Raw genomic sequence first — 21,210 nt, 5'->3', positions numbered from 1 at the left:
CACTTGTATCATACTCATCCCCACACACGGCGAAGTGGTGGTGGTGTGATAATAGCTTGCCTTGATACTGGTTCAAGCTGAAGATCGATACCTGTTACGCTAGACTGCTGGCAACCACTGTGGTTTGCAAAGTCTTTTGCCAAGGTTTTTGTGACATAAATATTACCTATCACATAATGTCACAATGCCACTCAGCAAAGTGGACCAGGCCTTGAGTAGCTTCCAAAAACCTTCTAAAAGCACCAAGTTAAAACAAATAAACAAATAAATAACAGGGGTTGGGGGGGGTGCAACCAAATGAAAAGGGTTACATAAATCTGTGATGCCTTTGGGTGGCCATTGACAAAAACAGCCTCATTTTGAGGAGGTGTGGTTGTTAAACGACCAGTTGTCGTCACATATAAATTCATCCGCTCACATATGAGGCTGCACATGGGAACAGTCCAGGTCTAACCGGTGTGACACCATGGCAAACCACCGGCGTGTTATCTTCTTAGGAGTATTTGTGCTGTTGGTGTGCTTCAGAAGGACAGAGCTAACACCTCAGCATTGGGATTCTTCAAAAAACCCACCTCCTCAGAGAAGCATTCTACTTCAGAATCCAGCTGGCCGGAATCCATTGTTTTCTTCCGACGGCCCGTTTCCAACCGAATCTATGGAACCTTCTCATCTGTGGTTACGTAGTCAACTTGGGCAGAATCCCGTTAAAGATACTGGAGGGCCGAAAGACGTCAAAAATCCGACGGATCTGAATCCTGTTAATGCTCCTTTATGGCATGTTCATCACCGGCAGAATCTTCCAACTGCAAGTCCCGGAATGCACTATGCTCGAAATCACAGAGGACAGAATCCTGTTAAAGATCCCAGATGGGACTATCCTCAAAATCCTGGAATGCAGTATCCTGAAAACCCCAGAATGCAGTACCCTTCAAATCCCGGAGGGCATTATCCTCAAAATCCTGAAGGAGATAATCCTGTTAGGAATCCCGGAATGCCATATCCTCCAAATCCCAGAGAACAAAATCCTGTTAATAGTCCCGGAGGTCCATACCCTCAGAATCCCGGAGTGCAGAATCTTCCAAATCCTAGAGAGCAGAATCTTCAAAATCCCAAAATGCAGTACCCTTCAAATCCCGGAGGAGCGACTCCTGCTAAAAATCCCGGAGGGCATTATCCTCAAAATCCTGAAGGAGATAATCCTGTTAGGAATCCCGGAATGCCATATCCTCCAAATCCCAGAGAACAAAATCCTGTTAATAGTCCCGGAGGTCCATACCCTCAGAATCCCGGAGTGCAGAATCTTCCGAATCCTAGAGAGCAGAATTTTCAAAATCCCAAAATGCAGTACCCTTCAAATCCCGGAGGAGCGACTCCTGCTAAAAATCCCGGAGGGCATTATCCTCAAAATCCTGAAGGACATAATCCTGTTATGAATCCCGGAATGCCATATCCTCCAAATCCCAGAGAACAAAATCCTGTTAATAGTCCCGGAGGTCCATACCCTCAGAATCCCAGAGTGCAGAATCTTCCAAACCCTGGAGAGCAGAATCTTCAAAATCCCGGAATGCAGTATTCTCAAAATCCTGGAGGAACGACTCCTGTTAATAATCCTAGAGGACAGAATCCTATTGAAAACCCTCTCAGATTGAATCCGCTTCAAGGTCTCGGAAGGCAAGATCATGTTAAAGTTCCTGATTGGGGTGTTCATCAAAACAATGCTCACCTCAATCATTTTTCTGATGCTTTAGCTTCTGATCATTTCACCAAACACATGATAAACCCTAACACCGGACAGCCCATCACTCCTTTCAATAGCTGTGATGTGTATACAAATGTTCGAGTCCCCTGTGGAAGAGAAGATATCTCTCCAGAGGCTTGTGAAGCTCTCAAGTGCTGCTATAACGGAGGCGCGTGCTACTTTGCAAAGATGGGTAAGTTGTTGAGGACCCAACAATCTCCTTGAGGTTTCAAGCTAACTTTCTTCCTTCTGTCGAGTCAGGACAAGAGGATTTTGTGATACATGACATTTGTCTTTTGTGCTCTTTTAGTGACGGTCCAGTGCACCAAAGACGCTCAGTTTATCGTAGTGGTGGCTAGAGAAGCAACCATACCCTCCATCGACCTGGAAACCTTTTCACTCCTGGGAGAGGGTCCTGGCTGCATGGCTGTTGACTCCAATTCGGCTTTTGCCATCTATCAGTTTCCTGTGAACACCTGTGGCACTGTTGTTTCGGTTCGATCCCATTTTTTTAAGACCTAAAAATGACTACTCGAGTCTTAAATTATCGAGAAATGTCTGTTTCAGGAGGAGCCCGATACAATAATCTATGAGAATAGGATGACCTCCTCGTATGAAGTGGCAATGGGACCTCTGGGTGCCATAACCAGAGACAGCAGCTATGAGTAAGCGATACATAATATGTAAAAATAGAATATTGTCAAGTCAAAGACTCCATAACGATCAACCCGATTGCCCTCTTTTCAGTTTATTCTTTCAATGTCGGTACACGGGCTCTTCGGTTCAGAGTATCGTTGCAGAAATTTTCCAAATGCACGAGCATCCCTCGGCAGTGTCTGCTCTAGGTCCCATCAGTGTGAGGATGAGGTTGGGTAATGGACAATGCCCCACCAAGGGTTGTAACGAAGGTATGTTGATGCACTCCTGATAACCCTCAGCGGATTGTCTGTAGTTAGCAGTGCAGGGGTCGTGAGTTCAAGACCTAGTCCGGCTTCCTTGTTCTCTGACTGAACAGTCCAAATTATCCCTTGCTGTGAGTGTGAGTGCGGATCATTTGTCTCTGTGTGCCCTGCGATTGGCTGGCAACCAATTCAGGGTGTCCCCGCCTAGTGCCCAAAGACGGCTTGGATAGGCTCCAGCACCCTAATGAGGATAAAGAGGTCTGGAAAATGGATAGATGAATGGTTTGGAGACAGAATATAACTATGGTGTATCTACTCTCACAGAAGAAGCAGCCTACAACTCTTTCTATGTGACCACGGACTATCCTGTGACCAGACTCTTGAGGGATCCCGTGTACGTGGAGGTTCAACTCATGGATAAGATTGATGCCAACCTTGTCCTGAGTCTCAACCGCTGTTGGACTACCACGAGTGCAAATCCTCACAGTCTGCCTCAGTGGGATATTCTCATTGAGGGGTAAAAACAAAGCCATTTTTACAATTTTGATATGTTGACGTGTTAACTGAATGTCATGTCATCTGGCTGAAAGAGTTAGCGGGTTCTTGGTGTTGCTAACCACTTTAAATAGAACTATTCTTTCCCCAGGTGTCCTAACAGGGACGATCGCTACAAGTCGTCTTTGGTTCCAGTTGGTCCTAACCATGGTCTGAACTTCCCAAGTCATTACAGGCGCTTCAGTTTCCAAATGTTTACCTTTGTGGACCCACACTCACTAGAACCGCAAAGAGAACAGGTAACCCGTGTTTTTAGCATCCGAACTTTGTGGTCCGATATTTGTAACACTGTGAATGATCAATTGCCATTTGAACAGCACATATATCTTTTTATCCAGGTGTATATTCACTGCAGTACATCTATCTGCAACGCTGCAGCTGGTTTCTCTTGTGAGCCGAATTGCTTCAATCGGAGAAGTAAGGAACATCGTAAAACAAACAAAAAACTGTAGATGTAAAGCTAACCGTTCTTATTGTGTTTGTACAGGGAGAGACGCAAAAGATGAGAAGAAGAAGGTGGCTGAAAGAAGGATTGTGGCTTCATCTGGACCTTTACAGATAATTAGCCGGACAGAGTAAAGTTTGGACATTTCATTCAAACAATTCATTGGTGACTTTACGTATGATATCTCAAAAGTCTGCTATGAGGCATATGGGTCAAATCAACAATGCGATGAGAATAAAATGGACTGTCAGCAAAACATTTAAATAAATTACCGGTATATTTTGTGTCTGACAATACTTTATGTACAGTGATACCTTCGCTTACGAACTTAATTGGTTCCCAGACAGTGTGTAAGGTGAAAAGTGTGTATCCCAAAAATTACTTTCCCATAGGAAACCATTAAAATGAGAATAATCCGTTCCCAGGTCCCCATAAAACATATTTTTCTACCTTCTAATTTTCTAAGCCTTAAAACTACACAAACTATAGCTTAGTTAATGTATAATAAATGTGCTATGGTATTACAATTAAAGAAATAAACTGTACTTTATAATAAAGTCGGTTTATTTACCTTTGTGATGGTCGTTGGTGGCTTGATGGATTGGAGTGGCCGGTTTCATCAGCATTAAACACTCATCAATTGTATTCTGTTTAGCTGGGTTGATAGCTTTTTGCATCAAGTGTACAGATGGGTTGTGCGGGTTGTTTGTGGCACCTCATACATGGGATATTTTAAGCTTGCAGTCCATACTCTGCCTTTGAACTATCAAAGTTGAAACTCTCTCACTGTCGTCTGTCTTTCTCTTTCATGTTTAAACCACCTCCCCCTCACTGCTGCGTTCTTGACTAATCACGTGGCTTTAACCAAAGATTGGGGGCGGGGAATAGAGGACCAAAACAGTCGGCTGCCATTTTGTTGTTAGAAGAACGACCTCATTCGCGAATGACACATCACTCATTGAGGCAGCGCTGTGTACGAAAAAGGTTTGTATGCCAAGGTAAGGTTCGTATGCCAAGGTAAAATGTTCATAAATGTAACGTTCGTAAACCGAAAAGTTCGTAAGCCAAGGGGTTCGTAAACCGAGGTATCACTGTATTGTAAATAGTATGAAAATCAAAATGAACAATTGTAATTCATATTAATTGACTGTATACCATTTTGAAATCCCAAAACCACATTGCTCTCAGCAACAAATTGAATTCAAACGAAACACAAGAACATCGAGCATTTCTTTTTATTGTGCTATGAAAAATAAAATGCTGCCTTTTCTTACCCCAATTGTCACTGTTATCCAGACGATCTGTATTAACTCATTCACTGCCATTCACGAATTTATTCGGAAATTGAAAATATGACGTAGAGCGCCATTCTCGAAATTTTACGGGTTTTGTTTTTTTCTTGTTTGGTTGCCGATAGAGCGGTGGTCAGACCTCTGGCAAAGTTTTTTCCCTTCCACAAGGGGGAAACATTTCCTTCTTTTTCCATTTTAGTGATTTGTTTCCAGCTTCAGCTGTTGTTAAAGCACCATATAAACCAATATGTACGTATTGCATTGTATTTTGGAGATCCATCCTCATTTCAAACTCATATAACTCCCGACTCATATCATTAAGGAATTAACTTTTTTTTCTGTCTTGTCTGAGTGACAATGACAAAAACCCTGGCACGGGAGTGGACACATTTTTGCACACCTTCTGGCAGTGAATGAGTTAAAGAAAAAATAAAAACTTGCAAATGTTTTATCTGTACACACACCCACACACATCCAATGCTTCACAATGTATTGTTCTATTATTTACTTTTCCATTTCAAATGAGAATTTATGCCAACGTTGTCGACAGTTAACATTTGAACAATAAATGGTTCCCCCAAAAAGTGTCCCGTGACGAATATGAAAACAATATGGAGGAACAGGTACATTTGAGTCCAGTGTTGGTTTCAGTTTCTAGACTTCAATGTCCAACGCTTGAATATTTAAATGCATTTTATATAACTTACTGCGCAACACCACTTCACGTGCCTCTCTTGTGGTAGACATTTGGGTCCAACACAAACGCGTTGTGAATTGTCCTGTTGATGTCCTTGTCCGAAAAAAGCAAATGATGGAAAACATACTCAAAAATTAAAAGATTGGACTGGGGGACATTGAAGTTTATGGGTTGAGAAAATGCTGGATGAATATAAATAAAGCATTTAGAGCGTTTGAGTCATCCTCAAATTTCAACCGAATATTTCAAGCTTGCATGATTGTTTGAAATAAAAACATGGAGAAAAAAAACACACCTGATCCTCAATTATTGATTTAAATTCATTGCTGATTGTCTCGCTGGTGATTTTCAAGTGCATTTTGGCTTTGTCTTTGTGCAGCCTGTAGTTGAAAACGATCCCTGGACCACTTGACTACCAGGTGAAAAGAAACAACAAAGTACGGTTGTGTCTCTTGGAGTTTATAAACACGCTATTATACTGAACAGAAAGTGAATACAAAAAAGCAAAGAACACTACATTCACATTGATTGCTTGAGTCCCATATTGATGAAAACGTTTTTTCAGCCGTCATCTGTACTTCTTTGAAGGTGTTGGATGTTTTGCTCGTCATCCGAAAAGCTTTGTCAGCGCACTAAAATTGTGCTGGTAACTCTGGCCCTACAATAGACAGAGGTGGCGGTGACCTCTGCAGACCTCTGCTCTGATGGTTCCCAGCTCTAAGGTTAGATATGTATTTATTTATGCATTATGTATGAATTTATGTACGTATTTATTTAAGTGTTTATTGATGTATTTATTTGTTAATATATATTTATGTATTTATTTGTTTGTTTGTATATATTTATGTCTTTATTTCTGCATTTATATATGTATTTATGTATGTATTTGTTTTTTATATATATTTATGTATTTATAAGTTTGTTTATTCATTCTAATAATGAAAGAACTTCCGGGTTGTGTGAACGCTGGCGCATGTGGCTTCCGCTGCTCACCCGCAGAAAAAAATATCCTGTGACTGTAAAGTGTCCTTGAGAGTTTTGAAAGGCGCTTAGAAATAAAATGTATTATTATTATTATTATTATTATTATTATTATTATTATTATTATTATTATTATTATTATTAAGGTTGGGGGAGCAGTGGACCACTCCCTGAAGCCAATCTGATTACCCCCTTGGTCTATCTGATTTCCTCGAATGTTCTACCCCGGCTCTGATTGCCCCATTAGCCTGGTATCACCTCATTAGCCTAAGCCTAACATAAGAAGTCTGTGGTAAGCACGGCCTAAATTAAACCTTAAACCACCATGGCGATTTAGTGAAGGGTTTTGCCAGAGCTACCAGCATGACTTTAGTTCGCTGACGAAGCTTTTCGGATGAGGAACGTCCAACACCTTGAAAGTAGTACAGATGACGGCTGAAGAAACCTTTTCATCGATGGACCACTCCTGTACGACTGAGAGCTTACACAGACATGAGTCCCATATTACTACTACCTCGATCTGGCGATATCTGAGGCCAACTCGCAACGTTAACCAACACCCCGGCGGTGAACTATCGCCATCAGTCGGATTTGTCCTTTTTTTTACCTCCGCCGATCGGCACTCTGCTGACCACGGCCGAGCCGACCGCCGTGACGCCGCCGGCGACGGCGCATACTCCTCCTTTGACGAGGCCCACTCCGGCCGCTGGCATGGCAGCCACGGAGCTGACGGCCGTCTTGGTGAAATCCAGGCTTTTTCCTCCCACCCAGGTCACGCCGCCCACGGTAGCTCCAACAGCACCTTTGGTGACGCCATACAAGCCCCCCGCCAACCTGCCCAGCATGCCCGTCTGGGTTGGAGGGTGCTCTTTGAGGGTGTCTGGTGGATAAATGTGACATGTGAATGAGATGCGGTGGTGGACGGTCAAAGGCAAAAAGAACCTCAGACTAACATTTACTCGCTGAACTGGTTGCCAGCCAATCGCGGGATACACGTAGACAAACAATTACTCACACTCGCAACCACACCAAGTGACATTATAGAGTGTTTAATGAGGATATTTTTGGAATGTCGGAAGAAACCGGAGTACCCGCAGGAACCCCACGGAATAGAACTCTGCACCTCTGCGCTGCGATGCTGATTGTACATTTATTTTTGGGGGGAAAAGCCGATTTTGGCTTATACGCGCAGTCATGTCAATTGAAACTACCCAGAAAATGATGCATTTTTTTTTTCTTGTCCATGAAAATATTCAAATGATATATGTATGTTAGTTTAGCACGTTTTAATCATGTGCACCTGATGTATACATCAGAATTAAACAGAAGTGTGGTGCCAAAGCATCTGTAAAGCTGATATGTATTAACTCATTCACTGCCAGATAATGTGCAAAAATGTGTCTAGTCCAGTGCCATGGTTTTTGTCATTGTCACTCAAATTGCAGGACCCGCATAATATTGAGTTTTAGAACTACATAAGCATTAAATTCAGTGTAAAAAAAAACCTTAGACTCTCTTCTTTCATCAGAAAAAAAAAGTAAATTCCTAAGTTGTATGGGTCTGGAGTAATTTGCAATGAAAATGGGGGTGGATGTACAAAAGGTAACTGCTGTCCCCGTCGTGGGAGGCAAAAAATATTGCTAGAGGTCTGATCGCAGCTTGATTCGCACCCACAAGAAAAAAACAAAACCTGAACAAATTCGGGAATGGCACTCCATGTCATGCTTTTCAATTCCCAAATAAATTCGGGAATGGCAGTGAATGAGTTAAGGTGTACACATATTTCGACTGGCAAATAATTTCATGCCTATTTCATGCGAATATGTTTGAACAATTTTACAGAATTAATATAAATGTCTGAGTGAGTACCCTGCTCTGGACATACAAATATATCATCTTCATTGACTGACCTGAATCTATTGGCCCATCGTTAAGGTTAGCAGGTGTGCCCTCAAGCACCTGCTCTGCCTGACTCATCTCTGTGGGAATATAATAGAGATAATTACAAAAATATCAATAAAATTAGATGACACTGCGCCAGTATTATGAAGGAGTAAATTGTTGCAAGAATAGAGCACTGTAGTGGTTTTATGAACTATGGACAGAAAGTGTAAATAATACTCCCATGAAATTTACGAGTAGCTTTCATCAGAATCAGAATCATATTTATTGCCAAGTAATAAAGATGTGTCCGTAATTTGTAAAATGGCTTCAAATGACTTCTACTAAGCGTATTTTACAAAGATTCCACCGCATATAGCTATATTTTACATTTTAAGAGTCGCGCTGAATATTCAGGAAGTCTTGTTTTTGAGTTGGTGATGAGTCCGTACGTGACGTCACTGAAGGAACAGACACATTGTAGCAGTCCTTCCATTAGGTCAATGTATTTTGCTGTACTTGTTTGGTCTAAAAACCTCGTGTTGCACCAAAAAGCCGCCAGAAGAGGGCGACCAAGCTCCATGGAAGGAATTTATCAGACTGTGGAAACGGGCTGACTAATTCCCTACACGGCTTTGTCGCCATTTTCTGCCTCCCTAAGGTGCGACATTTCCCACCCCTGATGCCTCAAAATGACACGGAATAATTTCTTTAATCGATTGCAAACATATTCATAACTGGATGTGTAACGAGAGTGGCTGCCTTTCCAGCAGCTCAAGCATCACTTTGCTGCTGTGAAATGTAAATTTCTCCACTGTGAGACTAATAAAGGCATATCCAATCCAATCCAATCCAATCCATGAATTTGAAGCCTTGTCTTGTCTTGTCTTGGCGTGACATCACGAACTGGGGGCGGGAATTTCTGTAAATGAAAATGCCCAATTCGCAGCTCAATTTTTTGCAGATTTTGGACACTATAAAAATATCATACTGCGTGTTTTGGGTATTTTAGGTGCTATAAAACGTTTTTCTGATGTCAGTTAGGAAACAAAAAAGTGACGTCGGTTGTCCTTTAATGGCTTGGGGGAAGAAGCTGTTTAAATGTCTGCTGGATTTGGTGATCATGGATCGGTAGCACCTGCCTGAGGGGAGTAGCTGGAAAAGGTGGTGGGCAGGGTGCGAAGGGTCCAGTAGGATTTTCCGCACCCTAGTTTGGATTCTTGCAGTGTGCAAGTCCTCGAGAGTGGGTAGGGCGGTGCCAATGATTTTTCATCATGTTTTATTGGCTTTATTATGGATTTGTTGGTGAAAAAGGACTCCAAAAACGTCAAGTATGCCATTTATTTACTGGTGCAAATTAGAACGCAATTGGATTTAATAAGGATTCTACAGTACTGTGAAACATATACTTGGCGTACTAGAATTAGAAAATTGTCCAGAAACGCCAAACCGAGGTAGAAAAAAAATCATTCAAATTGACATTTAGGATTTGAAAAATGAAATGTCTAAAAAAGTGCCAAGGCAAAAAAAACGAAGTTTTTATCTGGGCTGTGCTACTGTTCCACGAACAAGGCAGACCTGTTCACAGCAAATACAAAGACAACTTGCACACCTATAAACTGCAACGAGGTGTGGACCTGTGACAAGCTATTTGAAATAATAACATCGAAAAGCATAACACGCCGTAACTTGATTACATAGTTACGGACGCGACGTGGCAGTATCGAGCTAGGATTTGAAAACGATTATTTGACAACATCGCACGCTAGCAAAGCGGCTATAACCCACAAAGAGCTTAAGTTTGGTTAACTACGCCAATGTCAAGTGAAAAACGAATACTTGCAATGTTTGCACTCGTGTTTACAAATAATTTAATTTGATTCGTTGAATCTTATGTAGCTGAATGAATTTTACGGCGTTTATTGCCTTCTTTCGAATATTCTAGGTTACGGACCCAGACACGTCACTTCTCTCCCGGTGAACAACAGCACACCCCAAAAATCGAGGAAAACACATTTCATGTTTTTATTAATATTTATGTTCGGGTAATGCAACACTAATAATAAGGGCATTGTAGGTTTTTATAGCGTTTTACATACATTCGTACGGTTTTAGTAGCAGCGGCTATTATGGCTGACATCTTGGAACAAACTCCAGTAAGTTGACACAATCAGGGAACTTACCTTGTATTTTTTGCACCCTTCGACACCAAGAATTGACTCCTAAAATAATGTTAAAATGATAAATAATGTCATTTATTGTTGTTAGCGACTGAGAGATCGGCCTGACTCAGTCGGTTTTGTTTTTTTCTCAGAGGATGAGATAACGCTCCGCCCACTTGCATTTAGTGTGATTGTGTCTCTCTCGCTTATTTTTCGTTAGATTTTGATTCGAGCGAAAGCTCTATAAAATAACTTGGACGTTATTTTTAAAATTTATGTTCTTTTTGAAAAGATGGTATTTAATACACAAACTGCAAATAAATTGTTCATTGTTTAAAATAACTATATATATATATATATATATACACACACACACACACACACACACACACACACACACACACACACACACACACACACACACACACACACACACACACACACACACACACACACACACACACACGTCTGTGTAAGCTCTGTCGTACAGGAGTCGTCCGTCGATGAAAAGGTTTCTTCAGCCGTCATCTGTACGGACGTTTCGCTTCTTACGAAGTTTCTTGGATAAGAAGCGAAACGTCCGACACCTTCGAAGAAGTACAGATGACGGCTGAAGAAGCCTTTTCATTGATATATATAAACGAAAATGATGTTTTTTCTCGGTCGAAACAGAATCACACATTGCATTGATAATCAGTATCACAAATCATTTAATCGTCCCACAATGGGGAAATTCATATTATTTTAAAATTCGGTTTTGTGCTTTTCATGTTATTTCAGCACACAAAAAAACACGACAAAACAAAACAAGGAAAACGGAAGCACTATACCACGTGACCCCAGGCCCGTCTTTTCCCGCCAGTGTTTGGAGTCTTTTACGAGTCGGTTTGGACTTTGTTAATTTAGTACCATTTTTTCCAGGCGATTTATTTTACGCCATCATATCGCAGCCGCTTGTTGGACTCTCGTCAGTTCTGCTCGGTGGAGACAAAAGGTATCTACAATCGTTTTTAAATGTATATTTGTGTCGCCTAAACAGTAAACTTAACTGCAATTTAGGACTATTTATCATGTACGTGTTTCTCTTTAATATGAGATTCAAATGGCTTAGTGAGCAGTTTCACATGCTGTTAACGTGGGCAATATATTTCTGATTGTTCAGGAAAAGAGTAAAAAAAGTACTTTGTGTATTTACTTGCGATTACTTCCTAATTACAGCAGGTGGCACTCTAATTATTCAAAACCGTATACATGTGGTCGTCGGTTTACGATGGATTTCATTCATAGGAAAGGGACATAACCCGAATTTGTACGCCTCGAACGCAAGTTGTTGATCAATACTGTAGAACAAACTCCAAGTTAAAAAAAGTTCTAAAGAATCACCATTCTATCAGAAATTAAAAACACGAAGTATGGTGATTACTGTGATGCCTGATTTTACAGTTGATCAAATGTATTTTAGAGATTGGATTGAACATATGAGTTGTTTTTACAATACGTCTTGGAAAAATATATATATATATATATATATATATATATATATATATATATATATATATATATATATATATATGTGTGTATAAAATATATATAAAATCGCAAACAACTCAATTTTATTTGTATAGCGTCAATTCATGACTATGTCACATCACATTGCAATGCGATCAACTAATGATACCTTGGTGATCGAGTGGTCGATCGCAATCAACGTATTGTATTGAGCTGGCTATTTAGCTAGCGATCTATCTGACTACCTAGCTAACTATTTACATACTTGCTATCTATTAGCTAGCTGGCTGGCTATCTAGCTAGCTATATATTTGCTATCTATTAGCTAGCTAGCTAACTTTCTGAGTTATTCAGGGTTAAGTGAACGCTGGTGCATGCGGTTGACGCTTCTCACCCACAGAAAAACTGATCCCGTGACAGCAAATTGACCTTGAGAGTTTTGAAAAGGACTTATAAATGAAATGTATTATTATCTATTAGCTAGCTGGCTGGCTATTAGCTATCTATTATCTAACTATCTGGATATTAGCTAGTTAGCTGGCTGTTAGCTATTTATTAGCTATCTATTAGCTAACTAGCTAGCTGGCTGGATACTAGCTATTGTCTATCTATTAGCTAGCTAGCTGGCTGGATATTAGCTGTTGGCTATTTATTAGCTAGCTAGCTTTTTATCTATTCAAGTTACTTCAGGGTTCAGTGAACGCTGGCGCGTGTAGCTGCCGCTGCTCACCCACAGAAAAATTTATCCTGTGACTGTAAAGTGACCTTGAGTTTTGAAAGGCATAATAATAATAACAATAAATAAAATAATAAACAATAAATAAATAATAAAAAAAAAATAAAATAAAAAAATAATAAAACAATAAATAAAAAAACAATAAATGACATACAATACAAAAATACATGGGAAAATGGGAAATGCTTCGCCCTTGTGGAAAAAAAAAAAACATTGCCAGAGGCCATGGCTGAAAAAACAAAACCTGATCAAATTCAGCAATGGCGCTGTCTGTCATATTTTCAATTCGCAAATAAAAGTATTTTTATTTTTCAAATGTAAATATAATATTGGCTCAATGGAGGTTGCGGAAACATTTGTTCCCCAGTCGACCTTTTGTGTGTCGCCGTTGTAATAAACGGCCTAACAAATCACACTGTTGATGCAACATTAGCAACACTGACCTGATTTGCTCTTTGTCCATGTTGGAGTCAGGGTTCCTCCCACTGAAATTGTAAAAGGATTATCTTTTTGGGGGAGCGAAGGCGGGGGGGGGGGGGTATAATGGTGAGCACTGGAGTGTGCCCACAATTATGCGGGGGTCCGAATGAGATCACCGCAAGCCCTCATATGAGCAGCGACACCGCTGGTGGTCCGGTGCTGCGGCAACACAGAGGAGGCAACAACGGGCCTTCTTCGACTTTCTCCACCGTGAAGAGCAAACTGTGTGAAAGGCTGAACATGGAAGGGGTTAATTTAAGGGGGGCGGATTGAGGGTGGGGGGGGAGGGTCACTCAAATCTGTTTTTAAAAGAGCTTTTGTCATTGATACAAGGATTCTTTCGTTTAAAAAAACGATAAGCGCATTTTCAGCCATTTTCTCTCGCCAATGCGACTGTTGTTACCCGAATATAGGTGACGAAAGCTTGAAGTGATTTTTTAAAGGGCGAAAAAGCACGCTGTTATTAATAATAAAATTATAATAATAAATTTCATTGATAATCACATTCTCACTTTTTTAAGTAGGCAGCTGATTTATTACATGTACTAGCGGCAATATCTAAGAGGAAAGGCAGCACAAAAGACGTCCCACTGTTTTTAATACTGTACTGTTGGGCCGGCCTCTGCCGCCTGTTGTTACCCGGATGTAGGTGACGAAAGCTTGAAGTGATTTTTTTCAAGGGTGAAAAAGCACGCTGTTAATAATAAAATATTAATAATAATAGATTTCATTGATAATCACATTCTCACTTTATTAAGTAAGTATGCAGCTGATTTATTAGCTGTACTGAGCGGCAATATCTGACAGAGGAAAGTCAGCACAAAAGACGTCCCACAGTTTTTAATACTGTATGTTGTGCCGGCCTCAGGGGGGCGCTAAGGGGCCACATTAAAGTCCTTATAATGAAGGGAAGGCAGTCGACTTTTATGGCTTGTAGCTTCTTTTGTGTGCCCCCCTTCCCTGATCACTAATTCCTCTTGGCCCCCGCAAAGAAGGACCCCCTTTCCTCCCTGTGCGTCTCTTTATTGAATCCCGCCTCTGTATCATTTATCTCTGCTCATATAGGGAACCGGAGGAGGCGGGGGGGTCATCTTTTTCTGTTTCCCAGCTGGGTTTGTTGACACATGGTCAATCTATTTTTCTTTAGGGGGAGGGGGGTGAAACAGAGACCACCTCCTTCGACCCCACCCTGACCCCGCTAACCCCTCCATTTTTCTCTGAACAGTAAAGATGCCACAGCTGTGGACTGTATTAGCGTAGCTTTCTCACAAGTGAGTCTTTTTGGGTCAAGGTGGCGTCAGGAGGCAAAGAAAAGGGGGTAGCGTTGACGAAATATATTGTAGCCATTAGCTTTTTGTTCAACAGTTGGGAGGTTTTAAAAGCATGTCAAGACCACCGAAGGGTTGATTCAACATGAATACCTTTCCAAATACAGTGATACCTAGACGAACTTAATTGGCCCCCAGAGTGCGTAAGGTAAAAAGTGTGTATCCCAAAAATTAATTTCCTATAGGAAACCATTAAAATGAGAATAATCCGTTCCCAGGTCCCCATAAAACACAATTTTCTACTTTCTATTTTTCCAAGCCTTAAAACAACAAAAATATACCTTATGTTATGCATAATAGATGTGCTATGGTATTATAATTAAAGAAATGAACTGTACTGTATAATAAAGTTGTTTTATTTACATTTGTGATTGTCGATGGCTTGATGGAATGGAGTGGCCGGTTTCATCAGCATTAAACACTTGATGAGGAACGTAACCTTTCACCATCTTGAGGAATGATCCCTTGTAGATGCTTTCTCTGCGATCATTTTATCTAATTCCTCATCAATTGAGTTATGTTTAGCTGGGTTGATACATTTTTGCATCAAGTGTACAGATAGCTTGTGCGGGTTGTTTGTGGAGCCTGATTGATGGGATACATGTATTTTAACCTTGCAGTCTACACTCTGCCTTTGAACTATCAAAGTTGAAACTCTCTCACTGTCGTCTGCCTGTCTTTTCAATGTTTAAACCACTTCCCCTCACTGCTGCGTTCTTGACCAATCACGTGGCTTGAACCGAAGACTGGGGGCGGGGAATGAGGACAAAAAAAGCCGTCCGCCATTTTCTTGTCAGGAGAATGGGCTCGTTCGCGAAAGACACATCACTCATTGTGGCAGCACCGTGTGTATCACAAAAAATAGTTTGTATGCCAAGGTAAATTTTTCATAAATTTAACATTCGTAAACCGAAAAGTTTGTAAGCCAAGGGGTCGTAAACCGAGGTATCACTGCATGTCCTGAGAGGAATGAGGGTGCAAAGAGATACCAAGAGGTCATAAGAACCTTGTGGAAATGAGTTAACAGGTTGATTCATGGCAAGTTATCAAATTCACCGGCAGCTTATTTACCTGTAGATTTGTTTAGAATTGTTATTTTGTGACAAAAATCATAATCCAATGTACGGTAAATCCATATTCCCCATTGGAATGAGTTGAAAGGCCATCAATCCGTTCCACCCAACCAAAAATATGAGAAATTGTTGCACTTTTTTTTTTTTAGGAGTCTTACCAGAATGAAAAAGTCCAAGCCTGATGAAGATAAAAGAACCCTAAGGCCTACGCACGTGCGAATAACCCGCGGTTCCAGAAACGCGGAATCTCAGGATGCTGGACTTGACCAGTATGGGAAAGACCTCCGTCAGATGAGCGTAAGCGTGCAGAGAAGCCCAACTTTGAGGTGGGAAATGGTTCGATAGCTTCAGAATCAGATTAGCACATCTGTTAAAACTCGCAATATGTGTTCTCTTTGTCCGTACAGTGACGAAAAGAAGTTAGGAGAGTGTCAGAAAGGTCCCCCTGTTGTCAAATCCGGCTGCGGTTTGGCCTCTGTTGCCCGCCTGATCAAGCTAGGTCGCTGTAAGAACGTGGTGGTGGTAACCGGAGCCGGAATCAGCACCGCTAGCGGAATTCCCGACTTTAGGTTTGTGTTGTCGTCCATCTTTTAAAAGGACAACCGATGCCTCTGGACAAGTTGTGTCCATAATAATCTTTATTAAAATCACTTGAAATGACTTCTACTGAGCGTATTTTACAAAGATTCCACTGCATATAGCTATATTTTACGTTTTAAGACTCGCACTGAATATTCAGGAAGTTTTGTTTTCGAATTGGTGACGATTCCTGACGTGATGTCACGTCAGGAACGCCCCTGACCGAGAAAGCGACACACAATGCATTTTGGGTACTTTGTTTGGTCTGAAAACTTCGTGTTGATGGCGAAATTAGAAGGAAAACAAATATATCACGCGATGGTGAATCGTTGTGTGTTGCACCAAGACTACTATTTGATACTAGTTGACACAAATTCCCAGCAGACAAATCAGCCAATTTCCAACGCCATCTTGTGCATTGTCTGGGACGCTACATTGGAGTCCTGACGGCTCGAATTAATACAGGAGGACTTCTTTATCGATTGCAAACATTGATGCTTTCCTCTTCAGAACTATTTGAATCATATTCATAACTGGATGAGTAACAAGAAAGCATCTTCTCCAAATCTGAAGCCATTGTTTTGATTCTAGAGCAACGCAAGACGTCCTGGCGTGACGTCACGAACAAGGGGGCGGGACCTTGTGAAACTTGGCATTTCCGGGGTCATTTTGAAGTAGTTTTGGGACACTTTAACTCATTTTTATTGGTGTTTTGCATTTGACAAAAAATATCAGCCTGTGTGTTTTGGGTATTTTAGATGCTCTAAAACGTTTTTCTGATGTCAGTTCGGAAACAAAAAAAAAGGTGTCGGTTGTCCTTTAAGTCTTTAATTTGATTGCCTTCTCCCTTCAACTGGCAGAACTCCGGGGACAGGACTTTACGCCAACTTGGAAGCATACAACGTTCCCTATCCGGAAGCCATTTTCAACGTTGACTATTTCTCCAACGACCCGCAGCCTTTTTTTACTCTTGCAAAGGCGCTTTATCCCGGCAATCACCGACCTAACTACATCCATTACTTCATCCGCATGCTGCACCACAAAGGCCTGCTGCTTCGAGTGTACACGCAGAACATCGACGGCCTGGAGAAATGTAAGTGACTAATATGGAAATACGGTTGAGCTTCTTTCAAGGAGACTACAATAAATGAACTCATTTACAAATTTATTCGGGAATTGAAAATATGACGTAGAGCGCCATTGCCGAATTTGTCCCGGTTTTTTTTTATACTTTGGTGCCAATAAAGTGCTGGCCATGGCCTCTGGCAATGTTTGTTTTTCCTTCCACAAGAGGGCATCGTTTCACTTTTTTTCCCATGTTAGCGCTTTGTTCCAGCTTCAGCTGTTGTTAAAGCACTAACCAATATGTATTGCATTGTATTTTGGGTAGCCGCCCTTGTTTCAAGCTCATAATAATAATAATAATAATAATAATAATAATAATACATTTAATTTATAAGCGCCTTTCAAAACTCTCAAGGTCACTTTACAGTCACAGGATAAGTTCTTCTGTGGGTGAGCAGCAACAGCCACATGCGCCAGCGTTCACTCAACCCGCAAGCAACTCAAATAGATAGAAAGCTAGCCAGCCAGCTAATTGATAGTCAACAGATAGTTTATAGCAAGCTAGATAGCCAGATGTGCCATATAGCTAATAGATAGCTTGCTACATACCCAGCCAGGCAGTCAGTCTGCTAACAGATAGCTAATAGTTAGCTAATAAAATGCAAATAGATAGCTAGGTAGCCAGCTAGATAGCTAGATATCTGGAACATATATACAATGTGAAGCTTTTCATATAACTCCCGACCCATGTAATTTAGGAATTAACTGTTTTTTTCTGATGAAAGAAGAGTCGAAGGATTCTTACGCTGCATTGAATGTTTATGTAGTCCTAAAACTCAATATTTTGTAGGTCCTGGAATTTGAGCGACAATGACAATAACCCTGGCACTGGAGTCGACATATTTTTTCACGTCTGGCAGTGAATGAGTTAAAATAAAAATAATGGTTGATATGGGACAATTTGAAATTTTGATTTGGACTTTAGCAAGCATCATTTGCTTTCGCGGGCCGAATAAGATGATGTTGCGGATAAGATTTGGCCCCTCGGGCCTTGAATTGGGCACCTGTGATATAATGTGAAAAAGAAACAAATACTGCATTTGTGGTTAAGATCCCAATTCATTAATTGATTTCTATTTTTTTTCCCTCTTTTACACGTTAGATGGCAGTTTTTATGGCTTTTCTGTTTGTCGAGATGCATTTTCGAATCGCACCATGTTCAACGCCATTTTTTTTTAGATTTGAACTCACCAACCTTGTTTCATTCCAAATTCATGGTTGTCTGTTTAGTGTGCGGGATCCCGGATGACAAACTGGTAGAAGCTCATGGCAGTTTTGCTACCGCTTCCTGTCACCTATGCTACACGTCGTACCCTGCAGAGGAAGCAAAGGTGCGTTTGAACCCCCCTGCAAACCACATTGGCCCGCTTTTGACGTCTGCATTTCTCTCCTAGCGTGCCATCATGAACGGCGACGTCCCCACATGCACCTTCTGCGCCGCCACCGTCAAACCCGATGTTGTCTTCTTCGGCGAAGACCTTCCCCAAAAGTACTTCTTCCATGCTAAAGACTTCCCCAAAGCCGACCTGCTCGTCATCATGGGGACCTCGCTACAGGTTCCCAACGGCATTCGTGGATCTCTCAACCTTCCGACGTTACTGATTTCTTCACGAATCTCATTTCAGATAGAGCCTTTTGCCAGCTTGGTAAACACTGTGCGCTCCACGGTGCCACGCCTGCTTCTCAACTGGCACGCCGTGGGTTCATTCCAGAGGGTCCCGCTACGTAGGGGAGACCACATGGAACTGGGGGACCTTGAGAATACTGTGCGGAGGTTCGCTGAAATGCTGGGATGGAACGACGACATCGTGGAGTTGATGAGGAGTCAGGAACAAGAGGTTGGCTTCAAAATCAATGACTCGGGTGTCCAGTTTGTGATTACAGCACATAAAATGCCACTTGAAAGATTGTCAACTTCAAGGACAACCGACACCATTTTTTTGTTTCCTAACTGACATCAGAAAAATGTTTTATAGCATCTAAAAGACCCGAAACACGCAGTCAAATGCAAAATACCAATAAAAATTAGTTAGTGTCCCAAAAGTACTTCAAAATTACCTCGGCGGTCCTTTCAGAAGGTCCAGCCCCCTTATTCGTGATGTCACGCCAGGACGTCTTGCCTTGCTCTAGAATCAAAACAATGGCTTCAGATTCGGAGAAGATGCTTTCTTGTTACTCATCCAGTTATGAATTTGATTCAAATAGTTCTGAAGAGGAAAGCATCCATGTTTGCAATCAAATAAAGAAGTCCTCCCGTATCAATTCGAGCCGTCAGGACTCCAATGTAGCGTCCCAGAAAATGCCCAAGATGGCGCCCAAGCTCCATTGGAAATGGGCTGATTTGTCTGCTGGGAATTTGTGTCAACTAGTATCAAATAGTAGTCTTGGTGCAACACACAACGATTCACCATCGCGTTATTTATGTGTTTTCCTTCTAATTTCACAATCAACACGAAGTTTTCAGACCAAACAAAGTACCCAAAATGCATTGTGTGTCGTTTTCTCGGTCAGGGGCGTTCCAGACGTGACGTCGCGTCAGGCATCCTCATCAACTTGAAAACAAGACTTCGAGAATATTCACCGCGAGTCTTAAAACGTAAAATATAGCTATATGCGGTGGAATCTTTGTAAAATACGCTCAGTAGAAGTCATTTGAAGTGATTTTACAAATTATGGACACGACTTGTCCGGGGGCGTCGGTTGTCCTTTAACTGTAGATTGCTAATTTAGCTTAGTGTCATCAAATCCATCCCTCTCAGCAGAATGTCCCGACGTTGGTCAGTGGCTGCAGCGGCGGCGAGGAATCAGACTCGGAAACAGACAGCAAGTGCTCAGCGTCGTCCTGCCCGAGCAACTGACAGCCTGAATTTCTGATCCTCGTCATGTTTGAATTTTAACGCTTGTTTGCCTCCCATTTGAAACATTTGCACCAGTCTACTTCAAGCACGCGTGACAACAATCCAGTTAAGTGTTTTATGACAATATAAACACAGTTTTAATCAATATTTAATAAAGCATGTTGAGTCTTAAAACCAAACTGACTTGTTTTTATTTATTTTAAATTAAACCCATGTTTTTCCTTTCAGTGATATGTTCACTCGATAAAATAAAAATGGTCAAGTTTACATCATGGGAAAGTGTGCAAAAAGACACATTAATCTATACCAAATTAAAGGACAACCGACACCATTTTTTTGTTTCCTAACTGATAGAGTGTTTATGCACATTAGTAAACATATTACGTTATTTCATGTTTAGATTAAGTAAACATATGTTTTTTCATGTTTAGCTTAGTATATATTATGAATTGTGCACGTTTAATTTCAGTCTAATTTAGTTAAATAAAACTATCAGTCTTATTAGTTCAATAGCCGTTGGAGAAAAAGCAACAGCTCCAACTTCAATCTGAGACCCGCCCAACACTGAGTTGCTCGTAACCGATTGGACGGGAAAGGTCGACTTGTTCGCAACTGATTGGACAACAGATCGCCACTCTGTATGTTTAAAAACTTGTCGTAGCGGGAGCTCGTTCTCTTTTGCTCTTTTGCTCTTTTGCCTTTTGTCTCTTGTGCTCATGTCTTCGTCCCACCGAGACGAGAAGTGCTTTCTCTGTCTCATTAGAATAAAGTAGTTTTTTGTTCACCATCTATTGTACTTGCTGATATTTTTATCAAGTGAACTCCAGACAATGCGCGAACCAGGAAAGACAAACGAAGTTTTAACCGGA

General features: G+C 41.1%; 3 protein-coding genes across 3 annotated transcripts; 2 read left to right on the top strand and 1 right to left on the bottom strand.

Moving 5' to 3' along the window:
- The first annotated feature begins 765 nt into the window (after positions 1–765).
- On the top strand, positions 766–5,516 carry LOC148897686 (zona pellucida sperm-binding protein 4-like). Its single transcript, XM_088996056.1, has 8 exons — positions 766–1,931; positions 2,049–2,233; positions 2,306–2,403; positions 2,486–2,646; positions 2,965–3,157; positions 3,287–3,434; positions 3,534–3,612; positions 3,683–5,516. Exons 1-8 carry the CDS (start codon positions 818–820, stop codon positions 3,772–3,774), a joined length of 2,070 nt encoding a protein of 689 aa, XP_088852182.1. The 5' UTR covers positions 766–817; the 3' UTR covers positions 3,775–5,516.
- Positions 4,862–10,813, bottom strand: tmem263 (transmembrane protein 263). The gene is made up of 3 exons (XM_088996058.1): positions 10,675–10,813; positions 8,521–8,589; positions 4,862–7,490 (listed from the first exon to the last, which is right to left on the bottom strand). The coding sequence occupies exons 2-3, from the start codon at positions 8,585–8,587 to the stop codon at positions 7,192–7,194; spliced, it is 366 nt and encodes a 121-aa protein (XP_088852184.1). The 5' UTR covers positions 8,588–8,589; positions 10,675–10,813; the 3' UTR covers positions 4,862–7,191.
- A 675-nt stretch (positions 10,814–11,488) lies between these two features.
- Positions 11,489–21,068, top strand: LOC148897684 (NAD-dependent protein deacetylase sirtuin-3). Its single transcript, XM_088996055.1, has 8 exons — positions 11,489–11,647; positions 15,929–16,105; positions 16,187–16,348; positions 17,219–17,451; positions 18,714–18,814; positions 18,878–19,039; positions 19,109–19,321; positions 20,243–21,068. The coding sequence occupies exons 2-8, from the start codon at positions 15,942–15,944 to the stop codon at positions 20,339–20,341; spliced, it is 1,134 nt and encodes a 377-aa protein (XP_088852181.1). The 5' UTR covers positions 11,489–11,647; positions 15,929–15,941; the 3' UTR covers positions 20,342–21,068.
- The last annotated feature ends 142 nt before the right edge of the window (positions 21,069–21,210 follow it).

The sequence above is a fragment of the Hippocampus bargibanti genome, linkage group LG05 (assembly GCF_051943395.1).
Source record: "Hippocampus bargibanti isolate YZ-2025 linkage group LG05, ASM5194339v1, whole genome shotgun sequence".
In the NCBI taxonomy this organism is placed as follows: domain Eukaryota; kingdom Metazoa; phylum Chordata; class Actinopteri; order Syngnathiformes; family Syngnathidae; genus Hippocampus; species Hippocampus bargibanti.
The sequence above is the reverse complement of the archived record's forward strand: the minus strand, read 5'-3'. Positions and strand labels throughout refer to the sequence as shown.